Source organism: Balaenoptera ricei, chromosome 3 (assembly GCF_028023285.1).
Source record: "Balaenoptera ricei isolate mBalRic1 chromosome 3, mBalRic1.hap2, whole genome shotgun sequence".
NCBI lineage: Eukaryota > Metazoa > Chordata > Mammalia > Artiodactyla > Balaenopteridae > Balaenoptera > Balaenoptera ricei.
The window spans coordinates 3,698,538-3,715,993 of record NC_082641.1 but is presented as its reverse complement, the minus strand read 5'-3'; the positions used below and the strand labels follow the sequence as shown (position 1 = coordinate 3,715,993).

General features: G+C 47.1%; 1 protein-coding gene across 3 annotated transcripts in view; it reads right to left on the bottom strand.

The window, feature by feature from the left end:
• The window catches only part of ADAMTS16 (ADAM metallopeptidase with thrombospondin type 1 motif 16), a 163,056-nt gene extending 160,134 nt beyond the window's left edge, over positions 1–2,922 (bottom strand). For 2 of the 3 annotated variants that reach the window (XR_009502205.1, XM_059916071.1), the window contains exons 1-2: positions 2,643–2,922; positions 2,451–2,556 (exon numbers count right to left, since the gene is read on the bottom strand). Coding sequence is in view for 2 of the 3 variants with exons in the window: in XM_059916071.1 (XP_059772054.1) it covers positions 2,451–2,556; positions 2,643–2,774 (238 nt within the window). In the remaining variant the exon portion in view is untranslated. The remainder of the gene's footprint in view (positions 1–2,450; positions 2,557–2,642) is intronic. The other variant, XM_059916072.1, reaches the window with a different exon arrangement.
• Between the last annotated feature and the right edge of the window lie 14,534 nt (positions 2,923–17,456).

Below are 17,456 nucleotides of genomic sequence, written 5' to 3'. Positions count from 1 at the left end.
GTTCAATGGTATCACATCCATAGCTTGAAATCAGCCATGGTGGGAGTACTTACCCCATGGGAACCAGCAAATGTTACAAAATCAGAGGCCTGGAGAATCTGTTGTTAAACATTTACTAGCACATCCCTGGGCCAACCTGCCCCATCTCAAGGCACGTGAATGTGTGAATATAAATCAATATATACTTTAAATTCACACACACAAACACAGATCTCTCATGTCCAATGAAACAAAGTTCTAAAGAATTTCTGACTCTTGACCTGGAAACTTAATTTACTCTAGATTTTTAAAAGTTAACAAACTCGTGCTATGTGTTTGCTCTTAACAAGACCCGCTATTATTATGACAAAGGTAAATTTGTAGGAAAAGCATTCAAGGCTCCTATTAAGGAAAAGCTATGCTGAATCAGCCAAAATGAAATGCGTGTACTGAAGGTCTGAAAATAGAATTGACCTCAATGAAGTTATCTATTGTTGCCTCACAGAATACATGGAGTTCTCTTTCTTATCGCATAATTACTCCAGACTCCCAGGAACACTGGCAATATAGGTTGAAATATGTGTTAAACACACCTTATGGCCAAAGAGGTATTTCAAAGGCAACTCTGGGTTTTGAAGGGATACCCAGACATCCAACAGTAAACTAACCACAGCATCGCACAAAGTCTATTCCACATCTGCTATCCTAGGTCAAAAGAGGTAACACTGCTGAGAAGATAGAGTCTTTCTCTGGTCGTGTGAAAGCTTTCCACTGAAACCCACTCTCTCACCTTAGCCTTTTGTAATTGAAGACCTAAAACACCTGCACCGTGAGGGATGAGGGAGTGGTGTGGCCACTAGGCTAGAACCTCAATGATGATGGCTCCCACCTTCCCCCTGGGGTTCTGACCAAGCGAGCTAAGTGGTTGTCATGGGAACGCTGGGCTTGTGACACCAGCTGAGGTGCCAGGTGATTACAGCCACATGCCTGCCAGGCTGGAGTCCAGCTTGCAGGACGCTCCTCCCAAGGAGAAGGGCACCCTTGGGCAGGAAGTCTTGGCTTCTCCTCCTGGAAGTGGTTCTCTATCTCTAATGCTCTTACCTCACAGAAAACCCCATAACTACTAGAAAACACTCTGAAAATTCTCCTGAGACCTTCAGGAATTTTCATGATTTTAGAAAACTAGAATTTTCACAAAAATCTTTTTTTTTTTTTTTTATGTAGGGGAAGACAACTAACTACAATATAAATAACTACATACTAGAATGAATCGTAAGAGAAACATTAAAGAAGACAAGGGCAAGCCCAAGGAAGTGAGCTTTAAATAGATAACTTTCTCTTGCAAATACATAGTGACAAGTAATTTTTAAACGTTTTCTATCATTTACATCTAGCGCCCTCTGGTGGTCGCGGAAAAGTTCCTATGTTCCCGCGTTAATCGGATTTATCACTATTGATAGACTCTTCATACAGCACTCAGGAGGAGAGAATTTCAATAATTAATGCATATATTAAATGATTGTCTTTATGGAATTTTATCAAGATGAAGAAACTACACTTAGGAATTCTGGATTATCAACTCAAATTTTCTAGGTTTTCTGAAAATATGTTGGGATAATAAAACCTAGTTCTTCCTCTATAAGTCACTAATAACATTTGAGATGGCAATGCATTGTTGGAATTGATGCAAAGTACTCATATTTAGCAATTGCCAGTGGACTGCGTTCAGATTAAAAACCCGGTAGCAACCGACGTTCCACACCTGCTTTCCGGTTTACCTAAAAGCAGTTCAGGACAGAGAGGTCCATCCCCTGAGGCATGAAATGATAAATGCCGCTTGTGAGCACTGCAAGTAAAACCACACATTGCGCAAAGATCAGACTTGTTTTTTGGCAAATCAGGACACAGGACTTGGACATTGTTTGTGACGTCACAAAACGCTAATTACCCATTCTGCCAACTCTTGAAGACCATCCTTTTTGAAACTAAGGTGATAAATACTGAGCAAAATGACTGTCTTTTTGTCCCCTGCTCTGACAGTGAAGGATGTTCATTTTAAAAGGCCAGAGGGGGAACAGGAGGGGGAGGGGACGAGGGGATGGAGAAAGGCATAATAAGCTCTTTATAACTGCTGTGTATACATTAATACAACTCCTAGATTATTTCTTCCTTCTTTAATTGTGTGTGTGTGTGTTTTGTTTTGTTTGTTTTTTAATAAATACATTCCCTTGCTTTCTTCCCTAATGTTTATGGTAATAACGCTGGTAAGCCATTTCTGTTTTACAGGGAAACAATATAAATATTGGTGAAAGTTGACTCAGAGGCGCTCGCTCTTACGGTTGGAAAGAAGCACGGCGGCACCTTACAGAGAATTCCCAGAGTTACGGACATTTGCAGAGCCTGGTAAAGCAGCCTTCGAGGGTTTACAGGCTGCTGCAGTGCAAGGATTCGAACCCCCCTCGCGCACTTACCGCCCTTTTCCACCCAGCCCGGCCACTCCGCGGGGCCAGGAGGACGCCGGACGCTCGGGCTCCCCGGCGAGGCCGCTGCGGGTCCCACGGCGCACGCAGGTGCCTGCTGGAAGACAGCGGCGACACCTCGGTGAGACGGGGGCTGCGCGAGGGGAGCTTCGGGGGACCCTGCCCCCGCAGCCGGGGACTCACCTGCACACCCACCTGCGCCAGCAGCAGCAGGCAGAGCGCCGCGCAGCCGGGGGCCCGCATGGCCGAGCTGCCCCGCCCGCCCTGCGCCCGCAGCCGGCGCTGCGCCCCCGCGGCGAGGACGCACGGCTCCATCCAGGGGCGCTCGCAGGGGCCCGGGGCCGCGGGATGCTGCCCAGCCGCGCGACCGTGCAAGCGGGCACCGAGGACCAGCCCGACCGGCGCGCAGGACGGTGTCCCGCAGTCACTGCGCCGCCCGCGCCGGGGTTATTACTGCGGCTCCGCGCCGCGCTGGGGGCGGAGTGGCGGCCGCGGCGGCGGGGGCGGCGGCGGAGAACCCGCCCGCACCGTGGGAGAGCGGGGGAGGGGGAGGGCGAGGGCAGGGCAGGGGAGGGCGACGAAGCGAGGGGAGAAAGGAGGGGGGCGACAGAGGCGCGAGGGGAGGAGGACCGGGGAGAGCCCGGGCGCTCGCTGGCCCGCGGTCAGCGCCTCGCCGGCCGTCCCGGGGGCACGCGGGTGCAGAGGGGGCCGCGAGCGCGGGGCGGCGGCGTCAGCAGGTCGGGCCGCCGGCTCTGCTCCCCGGACCTGCGGTCCACGCACGGCTGCACTGGCTGGCACCTCGCCGCGCTGCGCCCCGCTCTTCCCGATGCCCGCTCCCGAGGGCCGGAGCGGCGCACCCAATGGCCGGACACCTGCCGCCCGCCGGAATGCGGCAGAACGGCGCCTGGGTCCCGCTGGGTCCGCCTTCCCACCCCGTGGGGAGATGGGCTGCGAAACAGGGGTGCCAGGACTTCCTTAGGGATGCGCGGATCCGAGTATACACGAATGTGCTTTTCTCTCGAGTCTGTGAAGTGATGGGGGACGAGGGGGGTCGAGGAAGCTTCGTCCTCCTGGGATGTAGCTGCGCTCCTGGCCCCGGGGTCTGGGCAGAAGTTGACTGGCCTGTGCGGGGGCTGCCATCGATCGCGGAGGCTTTGCGGTCGCGGGTCGGTCCCGGCCCAGGCCGGGGACTGCGCCGTCGTGCTACCAGCGCCAGGAGTCTGAGGGAGCAGCGGAGGCGCGTCCACCGGTCCGGCTACAAGCCCAGCTCGTGTTCTACACCTGTTGATGGCATGTGTGTGTGAACGCACGTGCGCGCGTTTCAGTGTCAGCACGCGCGTATATGAGCTGGGTGTAGGCGAATGTGCATCAGCGTCGGCTTGCGTGTCCCCCCCGTGCACGTGTGTGTGCTGGAGCCTGAGTGCACGCCTGTGCCAGTGCGTGTTCTCAGGCACGTGTCCCGCCTGAGACCACTCTTCTCCACTGACTGTTCCTGCTCTCCTTGACCTCTTCCCTCCTGCAGGTCCGAGGAGTCTGGGCTCCTGCTTCATGGTTCCAGTGTCCTTCATATTCAGTTAAGCCCAGCTTGGCCGGTTTTGCACATTTTGGAAAGGATGGAGAGGGAACTGGTGGCAGCGGTCTCAGGCCTCCTTTGCCCAGCTCGCCCTGAGCCTGTAGGTGCCTCTTGCTTCTGGCGGTCCTGCAGCGCCAGGCATCATGGGCGGGGACAGTGGGACCCTCTGGCTGTGCAGGGGCTCCAGCTCCATCTCTCTCTCATATTTGTTTACTTGAAAACACTCTTCAGAAGTGGGAGAATTTTTCCATAAAGGCTTCCCTGGGGGTGTGTGTGGCGTTAGAACTCCCTCCCCGCTCCACACACACACGCACACAGTTCCTGATTAGTGTCTGCCAGACTGGAGGCTGGCAAAGGTTCTGCAGTAGGCAGAGGGTCATTTTGTCCTGAGTTCAGGGCATTGCATGCTTGGTAAACGAGGGTCTCAAATTATCGCTGATTGTGTCGAATGTAGCCTGCAAGGGAATCAGATTTTCCAAGTCTTACCTAGGATCACATGAGGACACCCAGGGGCTCTCTTTTTATAAGTTCAACAGATGGAATGAAAGAAGAATAGCTGGTATAAAAGGGTTCACTTTTAGGAATGTTTTTCCCTTTTTGAATACAACCGAAATGAATCTTTCCGTTGTGAAGAAAGAAACAATATCCTTTACAAGGATGAACATTTTCCAGTTTTTTTAGCTGTTCACTGAATTCAATGCTCTGAATGACTCAGATAGAGGGCAAACTACAGCCCCAGGGGCCAGGTTGGGGGCTGAGGTGAAGGAAACTGGTGGACCAGGTATAAAAAGGCCATAGAACACGTGGAACCCATTTGTGATTTATAATAAGATGTTATATTTGGTCTTCCTCCAATTTCTGGCAAAGAGCTCTCCAAACTTGGAATTTCCTGAGTGCAGAGAGCAATAAAGGTGTCTTTTGTTATGTTAATGAGATGACTTTGCACCAAAATTGAGGCCAGTTGCCAGGGGACTCAACCATGTGATTAGAGGGTTGGAACTTTCATTCCCACCCCCTGACCTCCAGGGAGGGAAGAGGGGCTGGAGTTTGAATCAGTTGCCAATGATCAATGATTTAATCAAGCAGGCCTATGTAATGAAGCCTCCATTAAAAACCCAGAAGGACCAGATTCAGAGCTTCCAGGTTAGTGAACAGGTGGAGTTTAGGGGAGAGTGGTGCCTGGAGAGGGCATGGAAACCCCACACCCTTTCCCATACCTGCCCTAAGTATCTGCTTCGTATGGCTGTTCCTGAGTTATATCCTTTTGTAATAAACAAGTAATCTGGTAAGTAAAATGTTTCCCTGAGTTCTGTGAGCCAGTCTATCAAATGAATGGAACCCAAGGAGGGGGTTGTAGGACTCTCCCATCTATTGCTGGTGGGTCAGAGGCACAGGTGACAAGCTGGACTTGCCATCAGCTTCCCGGGTGAGTGGGGTTAAGAGCACTGTTCCCTGACCCATGGGAGGTCAGACTGGGCCAGGCCCCATGACACTTTCCCAAAAAGTGGTTGACAGGCTTAAAAGTAGAAAGAATACCTCTACAGTGTGAAAAATAGCATATTAAGATACAAAAAAAGGAAATTTTTGATGCAAGAAACTTTGGATTCCTAAAGGGAAAGGTTAGGACAGGGCAATGTGTCTTATGGATTATGTGAAACTTAGATCTTGCCATGAAGCCTGACTTCGTACAACTTTAAGAATCAGGCCATCCTGGAAGAATGCTCTTCCGAAATTGTTGGCCAGGCATAACACAGCCCCTGTGTTTCCTTGACATCCCATATGGTCCTGGCTGAACCTGAGCCACTCAGCTCCCAGGGCCAACAGGGTTACACGCCCTCAATCTGTGGGCCCAGATGCCTCGGACCTAACCAGACAAAAATCAGCTCGCTGATTCTGATGCTGGTTCCGTTCCTGGCTACACTCTAGAACCTGGGTTCCTCCACGTTGAGACTTTACTTTTCTTAGGAAAAGGAAGAAAGGAAAATCGGGAACCAAGGAAGACAAACAATACTGGATTCCTGAATTCAAAATGTGGCTTTTGTAAGCTCTTTCCTGTTAAACACATAGAAATTTAGCTCAAATAATAATAATAATACTTTCATTATATAAAATATAATCATTTATTATTAAAATAATATGATAGATGTATTATAATCATTAGTATCCATTAACTGTTTGTTATTAGTTTCGTTGGTAATTGACACCCCCTCCTGCAGTGAGGCCCCTGATCCCCCCCAGTGCTGAAGCTGTTCGTAAGGTAACCAGTGCCAGAAGATCCATCACTTGGAAACCTTGGTTAATAAGACTCAGCATTTGTTCCCCTGTGTCATCTGGTCCAGAATTACACTGGCTTCTGCTAAACATATTTGCTTCTAATGATTCCACAGGTAAAATCAGTGTTGAAGGTGGGTGTATCTGCTAGCTATCCCTACACAAGAAAACACCCCATAACTTAAAAGGAGAACCATTTCTTTTTGCTCAAGGACTATATGCTGGTTGGTTATCTGGTGGTGCAGACCAGGCTTGCTGATCTTGGCTGCGTTTGCTCATGAGTGCTGAGTGAATTGTGGATCAGGCATACTCACAGGGAGAATGCCATGTGAACATGAAGGCAGGGATTGGGTGATGCCTGTACCTGCCAAGGAATGCCAAAGATGGCCAGAAAACCGCCAGAAGCCAGGGGAAAGAGCATGGAATGGAATCTCCCTCACAGCCTCAGAAGGAACCAACCCTGTGGACACCTAGATCTGGGACTGCGGGCCTGATAACCAGGAGACAATACGTTTCTGCTGTTTAAGCTGCGCAGTCTGTGTGCTTTGTAATGGCAGCCCCAGAACTAGTGCAATCAGTAAGTTCTCTATGGACCAGGAAGGAATGTCAAGTTGAAATTCTAACATGAGTATCCACGCGTGGCCCTCTTTCCATCCCAAGGCCCAAGTAACAAGATAACAACTGAATCCAGCGGCTGGAGGAGCTCAAAGAATCCCACCAGGGGCCTTTCAGCTGAGGGGCCGGGACAGTGGGCGAGGCACAGGGGGACATCTTTGAGCTCGGGGGGGAGATAGTTCTTCTCAGTCGCCCTGTGTCCCCTTGGGGAGGGGGCCTGGATTGCCACTGTCCTCCTCGTGCGCCCAGGAGACCTATGAGCCCCGAGGTTTAGCCCCTCATCAAGGGAAGACGTTCCGGCTCATGCCACCTGGAACAAGCCTGCGGCTTTCCCCAACACCTGCAGTGCTCCCCTCCCAGTGGACCCCTCTGTGGAGGCGCGTGGAGCCCTGGCCCTGAGAAGGCTCCTAGGGCAGTGGTCCTCATCTGCTCTGCCTACAGCACCTCTAGAGGCTGCAGACCTCCTGATTCCCAGGCCCCACCACCAGAGAAGTATCGTGGGTGTGTGGTGGTGACTGGGCATCTGTGTTTGTAAAATCTTCCCAGAGGATCCTGTAAGCAGCCCAGGCTGAGACGGGGCGAGGGCGGTGCCTCTCACCACCTGCTCCCTGGGGAGGGGCGTCCGGGAGGGCGACAGCTGGGGTCCTCCCGAGTGTTCATCAGAGGGAGATGCCTGTGCGGCTAGGGTGTGTCCAGCCTCTGGGGTAGCTTGCTGCCATGGAAGTGATCCCACCCAGAAGTGTTTTATATGTGTGTGTGTGTGTGTGAGCCAGAGTGTGTGTGCACGTGTCTGTGAGCGCAGCGGTGTATGTGTGTGTGTGTGTGAGCCAGAGTGTGTGTGCACGTGTCTGTGAGCGCAGCGGTGTATGTGTGTGTGTGTGAGCCAGAGTGTGTGTGCACGTGTCTGTGAGCGCAGTGGTGTATGTGTGTGTGTGTGTGAGCCAGAGTGTGTGTGCACGTGTCTGTGAGCGCAGCGGTGTGTGTGTGTGTGTGTGAGCCAGAGTGTGTGCGCACGTGTCTGTGAGCGCAGCGGTGTGTGTGTGTGTGTGTGAGCCAGAGTGTGTGCGCACGTGTCTGTGAGCGCAGCGGGGTGTGTGTGTGTGTTTGAGCCAGAGTGTGTGTGCATGTGTCTGTGAGCGCAGCGGTGGTCTGGTTTGAGGGTGCGTGCGTGTGTGTATATTCATCCATCCACCTATCATTTAAAGTAAGTTATCAAGTAATGTGTATATTGCTATTTGATACCTTTAATTCTAAGAATAATTCTAGAGAGAAAGAAAATGGGTGGGTCATAGCTCTTTGGGAAGCAGAGGCACTGGGGAGGAAGGGGGCCTGCTTACCTGAGTAGTGGGTTTCAGTTCCGGGCCAGTGCATGACTCGTTCAAACAATCCAATCACGATCCCCCTTGGGACCCGGGGACAGCCCACCCTGTGGATACTATGACACCTGCCTCCCCACAGCAATGATGGTCGACTCTGTTCCTGGTGGGGCCCTGCGTGGTGTGAGGTGTCCTCCTCCCAGGGCTGTGAGTAGGAATGGCTGATAAATGCTGCCCATCTCACCTGCCCAGGCTGGGCGTCCTGTGTCAGGCTGTCCTGTAACCCTGGGGCAGGAGTCCCTCCCTGAGGGATGGAGCGAAGTGGAGGTGAGGAAATGCACATGTGCAGACCTCCTTTTCAGGTTTAGTTTTTGGTCTTTGGCAACTTTGTAAAATTAACCAGAAAAATTTCCAAATGAGCATTTCAAACAAATAGCAATTTTCTATGCCTCCAAGATCTGAAAATACACACTTATGAAATTATTGGGGTCTGATTTATGTTCTGGAGGGAACTTTTTGCCTAATTATTCAATGTTTTTTATTGTTCATGGACTATTCTGTTTTCCTCCTACTTCTTGAAGCAACTTTTCAATTTATATGTTCCTAGAAAATAGTTAACTTCATCAAGATTTTCAATCATTTTAGAATAGCTTCTTTTGCCCCTTCCTGTTATAATTAGCTACTCATTACTCATGATCAATTGTGAATAGTTATCTACTTACTGAGAATCCATCATGGAGCTTCCTTCTTCATTGAACTTATAACTCAGGGAAAAGACAAACTTTGAACTAGTACTTTCCAGGGAGGTTGCATTTTATGAAGAAGTACAGGAGGCTGTGTGAATGATGATGTTACCTCTTATTTTTCTGTACTTTTAGACTTGAGATATTTTTTAGGGGTACATCTATTAATGTGGGCTTCTTTGGAATGATTTTGCCAACACATCATTACACTGTTAAGGTAGATATATTGGTTTTTCCTATTTAACCTTGTAGGTTAAATTCCCCCCTAGTTTTGATCAGTAGACTTTTTATTCTCATCTGCATTTCCTCAGTTGTGAAATTCATTTTTCCCAATTTAATGCTTCTTAAATTGGGATTGTGTCTTATCACCTCAACATATATTTAACATTATAGAGTACCTTCCCAACCTCCTCCCTACCCTCTCTCCCATCACTAGTGTTACACTCCTGGTCCCATGGTATCCTAGCTCAGAGGGTATCTGACACCCCTCCAAGTCCCAATTCTGTCCCATCTGATGCACAAACCAGTCATCCACATGCTTTGTTGAGCATCTTCTGACATCAATTTGATCTTTCTCTTCTATTTCCTGTATTATGTGAAATGTGTTAAAGTTTACTTTTTGATTTTTTTTCAGGGTGCTGCTTCTACTTTTAACTTGTTCCACTTGCTGTGTTTATAATTCATTACTACATAATTTGTTTTCATGACCAACAAGTATTTGTTAAATGAGCAAATTATTCTCTATATTTTTTTACTTCCATGTTGATCTCTTATTTCTTCATGACTTTGTGTTTTTGTTTTAGAGAAGGCAGGTTTCTCCTTGGATAGGGGGTAACTAGAGTTGATGAAACTTTCTTCTGGCTCCTAAAGGAGGTCATTTCCACATAGACACTCTACCTCTGAGTCTCCCAAATGCTGTTTCCCTTCCACTGCTGTGCAGGGCCTTTTGTGCTCTGCTTCAGTCATGTCTTTGATCTCTGTGTATCCAGAAGTGGGAGCTGTCCGCCACTCACGGTTGTGTGCGGCCAGGCTGGTAGGATCACCTGTGCCCTCATCTCTAGCCATCACTGTCACCTGTGATCTTCTTCCTACAAATACAGCTCGTTCTCCTCTGACTCCCACCTCTAACAAGCTTTCAGCAAGTGCACCTCTGCTTTACTGCCGTGACGTCTCCCCAGTACTCTGAATCATTCTAGAACATAAAACGTTTTCATTCCCAATGTTTTGCTGCTGCCAGTTTTTCCATCTCTGCCTCTGGAATTCACCTCACATGTCCCAGCCTCTTCTTCACGCCATCCTCCTGCATGCTGCTCGTTTGATTTTTCTGAATGGACCCTCTGAATGAGAAGGGTCATGGTGTACTTTTGAAGGAGTTTGCGTAGAGAGTCGCAGGATCAGAATCAGGAAATAGATGGTAGACGCCAACACTGTGGAGAGAGACCAATAGGGGCTAATTTATCAGAAAACAGGTGAGAAGTGATGGTGGCCTTGACAAGCACAGTGACAATGGGGTTGTGGAAAAATGGACTGATGTTAAGTTTATTTAAGAAATAGGATTGGCAGAAGCTGGAAATTAGGCAATGCACACAAATGAAAACAAGTTGAGAGTAATCAAGTTATTTTGAGTAAGTGCTTCTGTGAATAGGACAGACAATAGTGAATGTAGGGCAGAGTGTTAGATTTTATGGGTTAGTAAAACTTCCAAATGAAAATTCTAAAGGAAACCCAACATGGGGTTGCCAGCCTTTCATTTTCCTAAGGTAAGATGAAATATGGTAAGTGTGTTATCTCAGAATTAAGACTTCCGTCTAAATTGAATGACTTTAACTTAATGAAATGCCCATTAGGTTGACCCGATTGTTTTCATTTACCACTAACCATCATGACTGTAAAACAGTTAAAGAAATGAAATCATGACGAGCAGAAAGTGTTGAGTAAGGGAATATCCGTAGTGTTTTGACTTGACAGAGGCTATAAAGTTCAAGGAGAATCTGGGAGGCAAGAAAAGACACTAGAATGAATTCCATCTGGAAAAAAATCACTGATGAAGGCTCTCAGGACTGCCTCTGTGCTTCTCAGTGGTCTCCTGGATCCTGTTTCCAGAAGACATCTCCCTGGTTTCTATCCGGGAATCTTCCCTCCCGTCTTCCTGAGGTAGAAACAATTAGAACAAAACCCTTGCCTTGGCCACATTTGCTAGGCAGGGCTGCCCTTGCACGGTGCACACATTCTGGGTCTACACCTTGACCCAGTACCACCTTTGCCTCAGGCTCAGCTCTTCCTTTGCATGTTCCGTGGACCTGGGAAAAGTATCCCCCAGAGCCGCAGCCACCTCCCAAAGTCTAAGTAGGAAGAAGCCTGAAGCTTGGCACCTCTTGTTCTTGCTTGATCAGTAAAACATGAGTTGGCACTGGTGGAAGAAATAGAATGGCCTCACAAAAACATCTGCCTCGGCTGAACGGCCTCCAAACCCACCAAATATTATAATACAAACCCCAAGTCCACCCAAACCCTCCTTACAAGTACACACTGCTCCCACAAATGAGGTCTATTTTGTAATTGTCAACATTCCCAGACATTAAATTCATCCCCCCCCCACACCCAAAGTTTTGTCCTTCCAGCCCTTTTGAAAGGGGCAGCACCTACACAATGCCACGGGGACAAACAAAATTAAGGGCACGTGCCCTTGGGGGTCTGGCACCTCCCAAGAGGGAAGAGGAAGGGAGAGATTATGGTGCCCATTTGCTCTTCCAAAATCACCAGACCTATGTCTCTCCTCCTCCTGGGAAGCATTGAGTGCAGAGGGAGTGGAGAGTCAGGAAGGCTGTGCTTCCCAGAGCTTCCTTCAACGTGGAAGGAGATGGGGAGGAGTATCCCCTTTCACAGGTGTGGGAAGGGGAACACAGTTCAGAATTACTCTTATTCCAAGGAATTTCTTGTTGTTTAACATGCCCTGTGTACAGACTGTGTCACTGTGTCAATGAAGCATGACAGTAACTGAGAGGTCGTTCCCATTAAATTTAGGAAAAAACGTAGCAACCTGAGTCTTGAGGAGGCACAAACAGAAAGGAAATTTAACCAGAACATGGCTTTTCAAACAGTATGAGGTGATGAGTCACTTTTTTTCTTCTCAAACTGTAGCAGACACACAAATACAAACTTTATATTCTAATAAAATAAGGATTACTAGAGCAATGAAATGAAGTAGACATACCATATCCAATCCTTTTTTAAATTCATTGATTCATGTGATAGTAAAAGGCTCTGAATTGCTTTGAAGGCTCCTGGATGCCACTTGCCGCCTCTGCATTTTCCACGTCACAGAGCTGTAAGCATCAGTCCACCACCCTTGAATGTTCTGGAAAGCAGCACAGCAGGAGTAGATACCAAGTGCACCGTGCAGCCAGGGAGGGGTCCAGGATCCACCCATGGACCCGTGTCTGTCATCTCCGTGCCTGGCCTGGGCCACTTGGAGCGAGGCACCTGCAGCAAACATCTCACCCCATCTCTCTTCTTGCCCATTTCCCTTCTGTAAAAGTCAGTTTTGTTCTTTTCCAATGTCATCCTTCTTTCCCATCCCCCGATTCCCTTTATCTTTCAATATTAATTTTGCCGGGAATCCTTCAGTAAATTCCTGATTGCAGCCCTAACAGGGGCTGTCTCCACTCCTTCCTCCCATGCCGAGAATCGCCCTCTGTCCTTACCATCCTGTTAAGGTGCTCCTTCAGCCTCTTTCCAGCTGACCTCGGCTCTCTGGGCCTCAGTTTTTTTACACAGCAACCAGAGTGACAGCAGCGGCTTGCATATGTGTGAGGGTTCCATGAAATAATCTAAACACACAGCACAGAATCCCTGCACCCCTCTTTGTCCCCCTGATACCACAAGGACTGGAGCCAACACGGAGCAAGTGTCCTCAAGGAAGACGACGGAAGAATTGGACTCAAGTCAGACTATCTTTGGGGAGGGATACCAGGAGCAAATAGTGAACATTTGACAAGGTATTTCTGTTCCCCACCTTATGACAAAGTTGACTTGGATAGAATGTCCAAACCACAGTGCATTTTTTCTTTCAAACATGGCACTCTGTGATCTGGCATTTGCTTTGGCAGAGGAGAGGTCCAGAGGCAAATTCAGTCTTATTTTCTTGGTGGCCTGTTTGGCTCTTCAGCCTGGATCCTCATGGAATCATCATGTGTCTTTGTCCTTATGTTTTTTTCAAGATGTGGCTGGCTGTGCATTTTGTCATTAATTTTGCCTGGAACATCATAAATGTATAGATTTTTTTCAGCTTTGAAGAGATCTAGATACTTATGTATTTATTGTTTGGAAGATATGCTATTACATGAGTAGAGTTTAGCATTAAAATAGGTAAATAGAGAGCTTAGGTAACTGCTTACATTACAAAGTGACAAAGACCATTATTGAAAAATAAAGTGTATCGGCATATGTATGTCTGACTAAATAAGATTGATAAAAATTCTATTCTACTGGTAGTATTAACATAGACTGCTTTCTTCATGACTTTGAATATCAGAGAATTAAGCTAAAATCCTTTTGAAAAGTGAAAAGTAAATAGTGGTGGTAAAAATAAAGAGAATACATGGGAAGAGAAAAGTAAAGAGATTTTGAGTACATGGAAAAAAACCCAGAGAATAACAACAGAAAAATGAAAATCAGAAAATATAGGTGTGACAACAGAAGATGTAAAAGAATTATATCAACACTCACAATAGGTTAAATTTGCTTATTATAAAACAAAGTCTTAGATTTCGTTATGGACCTAAAACTCAATCACATACTCTTAAAAGTGCATACATACTGCAAAGGAAAACTGATATAATGAATTAAGTATTAAATTAATATAAACTTAAAATATTTGTCAGGTAAGAATAATAAAATGGAGAATCCCAGAGTGCATTTCCTATCCCACCTGAGACTTTATTTTCCCATCTGTGTAATGGACATGATAAAACCAGAACCTACTCCAGAAGGTTGATATGAGGACAGACAAAGTTAATATTTATAAAGAACTTAGAACAATGCCTGGAATGTAGAAAATGCTGTAAAAGTTTAATAGTACTTTAACTTAAATGCATTTTAATGCATGTAAATGAAAAATAATGCATATTATTTTGAAAAAATAAAACAAATGAAAAAAATAGTTGGCAATATCAGATCAGTAAAGACCAAGTTCAACATGAATATCATTTCCTTTGCTTTAAGTCTTGCTTCCAAATCCAGTTGATTTACATGGGAAATAGTTACAGTGATCCTTCCAGAATAAAGATTGCATCTCTTGAATAGAGTTCAGCGTTTCTGCAGACCCAAGACCAAGAACTGCACAGCCAATCTGATGTGACAAATTGGATTTGTTTTTCCCATATCACATCTCATTTGTAAAGACTTGGATAACTGGAAAAGCTGTCCCTCAGACTCACACAAATTACAGAGGAAGAGAATCCAGTTTTTATCTTTGCAAAAGGGAAAAGTATGGATAATTTTCAGAGATAAAGAATCTCATCTACAATGTTGCAAACACCACAGTTTGTGCTGTGCTTAACGCCCTGGGTCAGATTCAAATGGGAAACCGTGCCTTGGACAACTAATTAACAACATGATTCTGTTATTGAGCAATTTTATTTCAGTTGTCTCATTCTATCTTCATGAGATGAAAAAATCCAAGTTCCCAAATTACATAATTCCAAATCAGTAACCATGTGACACTACTTTACAGACAGAAACCAGAGTATTTATCATTACTTTATTAAGGTTGCTTTTATGAACAAAACTAGCTGTGGGTCTGTAAAATCACTAAGATACAAAAGTTTCCATTGATTCCTGATAACTAAACAATCATATCTTTGGGGAAATTTGAGTTCACAATTGTTACTTCTTAATAATTCAAATAAAAGCTTCTCACTCTCTAACTTTCTCTACCTGTTCCCTCAAAAGAACCGATGAATTTGGCTAATGTCTCTGAAAGGTCTTTAAGCCACATCCAGTGTGATAAGCATACAAATCTGATAGCATACTTCAATACAATTTGGGATTCAAATATAAACTCAATATATAATAATGAAGGCCAATTAAATCAATGGAAATGTAGATTCTGCTTTTTCAAACTGCCTCAAACATTTGACAGGCCCCTCTTAGCAGGGACAAGCATGGGATTAGACACTGAGAAGTCACTTTGTAGAAGAAAAGCACTGTTGATTAGTCTTGGGAAACATCGTTCTCATGTTTTCCTATCTTTCCATGGCAGAAGGTTTGCTCACAAACACCTCTCTCAGAACAGATAATCGCGTCCTATCTGCTCACCCGGCTTTATTCTCTTCTTCCTCTTCCTTTGCCTGGTACCACAGCCTCTGTTGGCCGGGTGGCTCGCTTATTGATCACCTTTTCTCTGGAATGCCGTGCTCACTGCTATCTCTCCCACCCAGAGGGGCCCAGCACGCCATAGGGTTCAATGCCTGTTAGTTACCTGGATGGTAGAACAGATCTACTTTCAAGTTTCCTTTTACCTTTTATAGTTCTCAGGAAAATCCATGATTCTCTCCCTCCTGAACAGTCGAAGAAGAGCTGGTATCTTCCAGCCTGTCCTGAAAAACTCCAAACTCTGCCCCAGTGATAGGCGGAAAGTACAAGCCTACTGTGTATATTTCAGCATGGAAATTGTTGGAAGGATGACATTATTTTTCTGCCCAGAGACGGAGCAGCTGGCATGGAAGAAGTTGTCTTCCCAGGTGGAATGCTTATAAACTGTGGACATTTAATCTCTGTGTCCTTTCTCTCCTCCATATGCTCGGCAGTGAGCACAGAGAGGAGAATCTGAAACTTTGTGTCTTAGAACACGGAGTGGATTTAAACCTCTCAATTCAAAATCTGCCCACATATTTAAAAAGATTTGGGCTTCTTCTTTGTCATGCTTCCGGGTTAGACAGGAGAGGAAAGGTTGATCAGATTCCAGGAAAGCATCTAAACCAGGGAGGCTCAGGGGCTGGTTGACCTCAGGGGTCACCTGGCAAGGGGACACCAGTGCTCAGAGCTGGGCCACGCGGACCTCAGATCAATTCAGAGCAACCTGGCAAAGCCAAGACAGGCTCTAGGGCTGGAACAAAGAGCACAGAGGCAGATGCTAAGAGCAAAGGCCCATCGGAAGATCAGAGCACAGGGCAGGTTTAACAAGAGAGCCCAGGGGCCAGGTGGAGATGATAGCTATGAAAGGAAGAGTTTCTGCCCTTTGAGATGCTGTGAGATTCTGAGGAAGCAGCAGTTGGGCGTCCCCTGCACTTAGAGACTTCTCCTCCTGTTGTATGTCTCCTGATCTAAGCACCATGTGCGGTTTTTGATACAAGTGCCAACAAGCTGGGGACTCAACAGTCATACAATAAGATAGGTTTGCAATTCCATAATAAAATCTCCCTCCCTAGATTCATGCCCAAACGTGGCACCGAATCACAGAGTACACAATAGGGTGGGTGCAGTTGTCAAGAATTCCTGCCCAGTTCCGTGAACCCGTTATGTTTATAAGGATCTGGACGTGGACTTGATCATGCTTTCCTGGCCAGTTCAGGTTTACCTTTCCTTAGGAGCCCGTGGAAAGTAGGCACGGGGAGGTTCCTCTGTATGTCCTAGAGTTTGCTGTAAAGTGAAAGAAATGTGCGTGTGATGAGCTTTGGGTTAAGAGAGAGGCAGTAAACAGAGAGAGACTGTCTTTACTGGGGAGCAACCTACCAAACTGAGCTCCGTTATGGCGGCTCGTAGCTCGTAGCTGAAGGAAGTGGGAAGAACAACGCGTGAAGAGTGTCTGGGATCTCACCCAGATCCTTTAATTGGCCTCCAGTCCCTGCACACATGGCCACCATCCAAAATACCACGCTTCTGGCCTGCGTGTGACTCCCAGGCTCAAGCCTAAGCCATCTGCCTTAACTCTCAGCCTGTTCCCATGGTTCCTGACCCTGGTCGGGTCGGGGTCCTCAGAAGCAGCCCCTACACAGCCTCCTTCATCCCTCTCTTTGCACTCCACCCAGGTCCTCTCTGACTCCCACCAACAATCACTACCAGATGATGAGGTCCAGCCTGACTCACAAGCCTGCCTGAGCCCCAGACGCCTCTCCTCGGCCCCTGGGTTCATTCCAGCCCTCGCCCGCCAGCCGCATGCCAGGTAATGTGATTTTGTGAGCTTGAGGAGACAGAGGAAAACGTGCATGTCCTTGACCCCGGGGACTTTAACTCCCCTGTCCTCCCATTGTTTCTCCTTCATGCCACTTAACAATGAGTGTTGCAATCTTTTCTGTACCAAAGAAATTCCATTTATTGACAGTAACTAAGGTGCTTAGATGGGGACCTGATTTTTCCCTCACCCTCCCCTGCAGCCTCCCAGACTGGGTGTGCATTTTACAGGTGGTCCTGCCGCTGCCCGGGAGTGAGCAGGCAGGCTGGCACCTGGCCCCGCAGGATGGCCACGCATTGCAGAGCA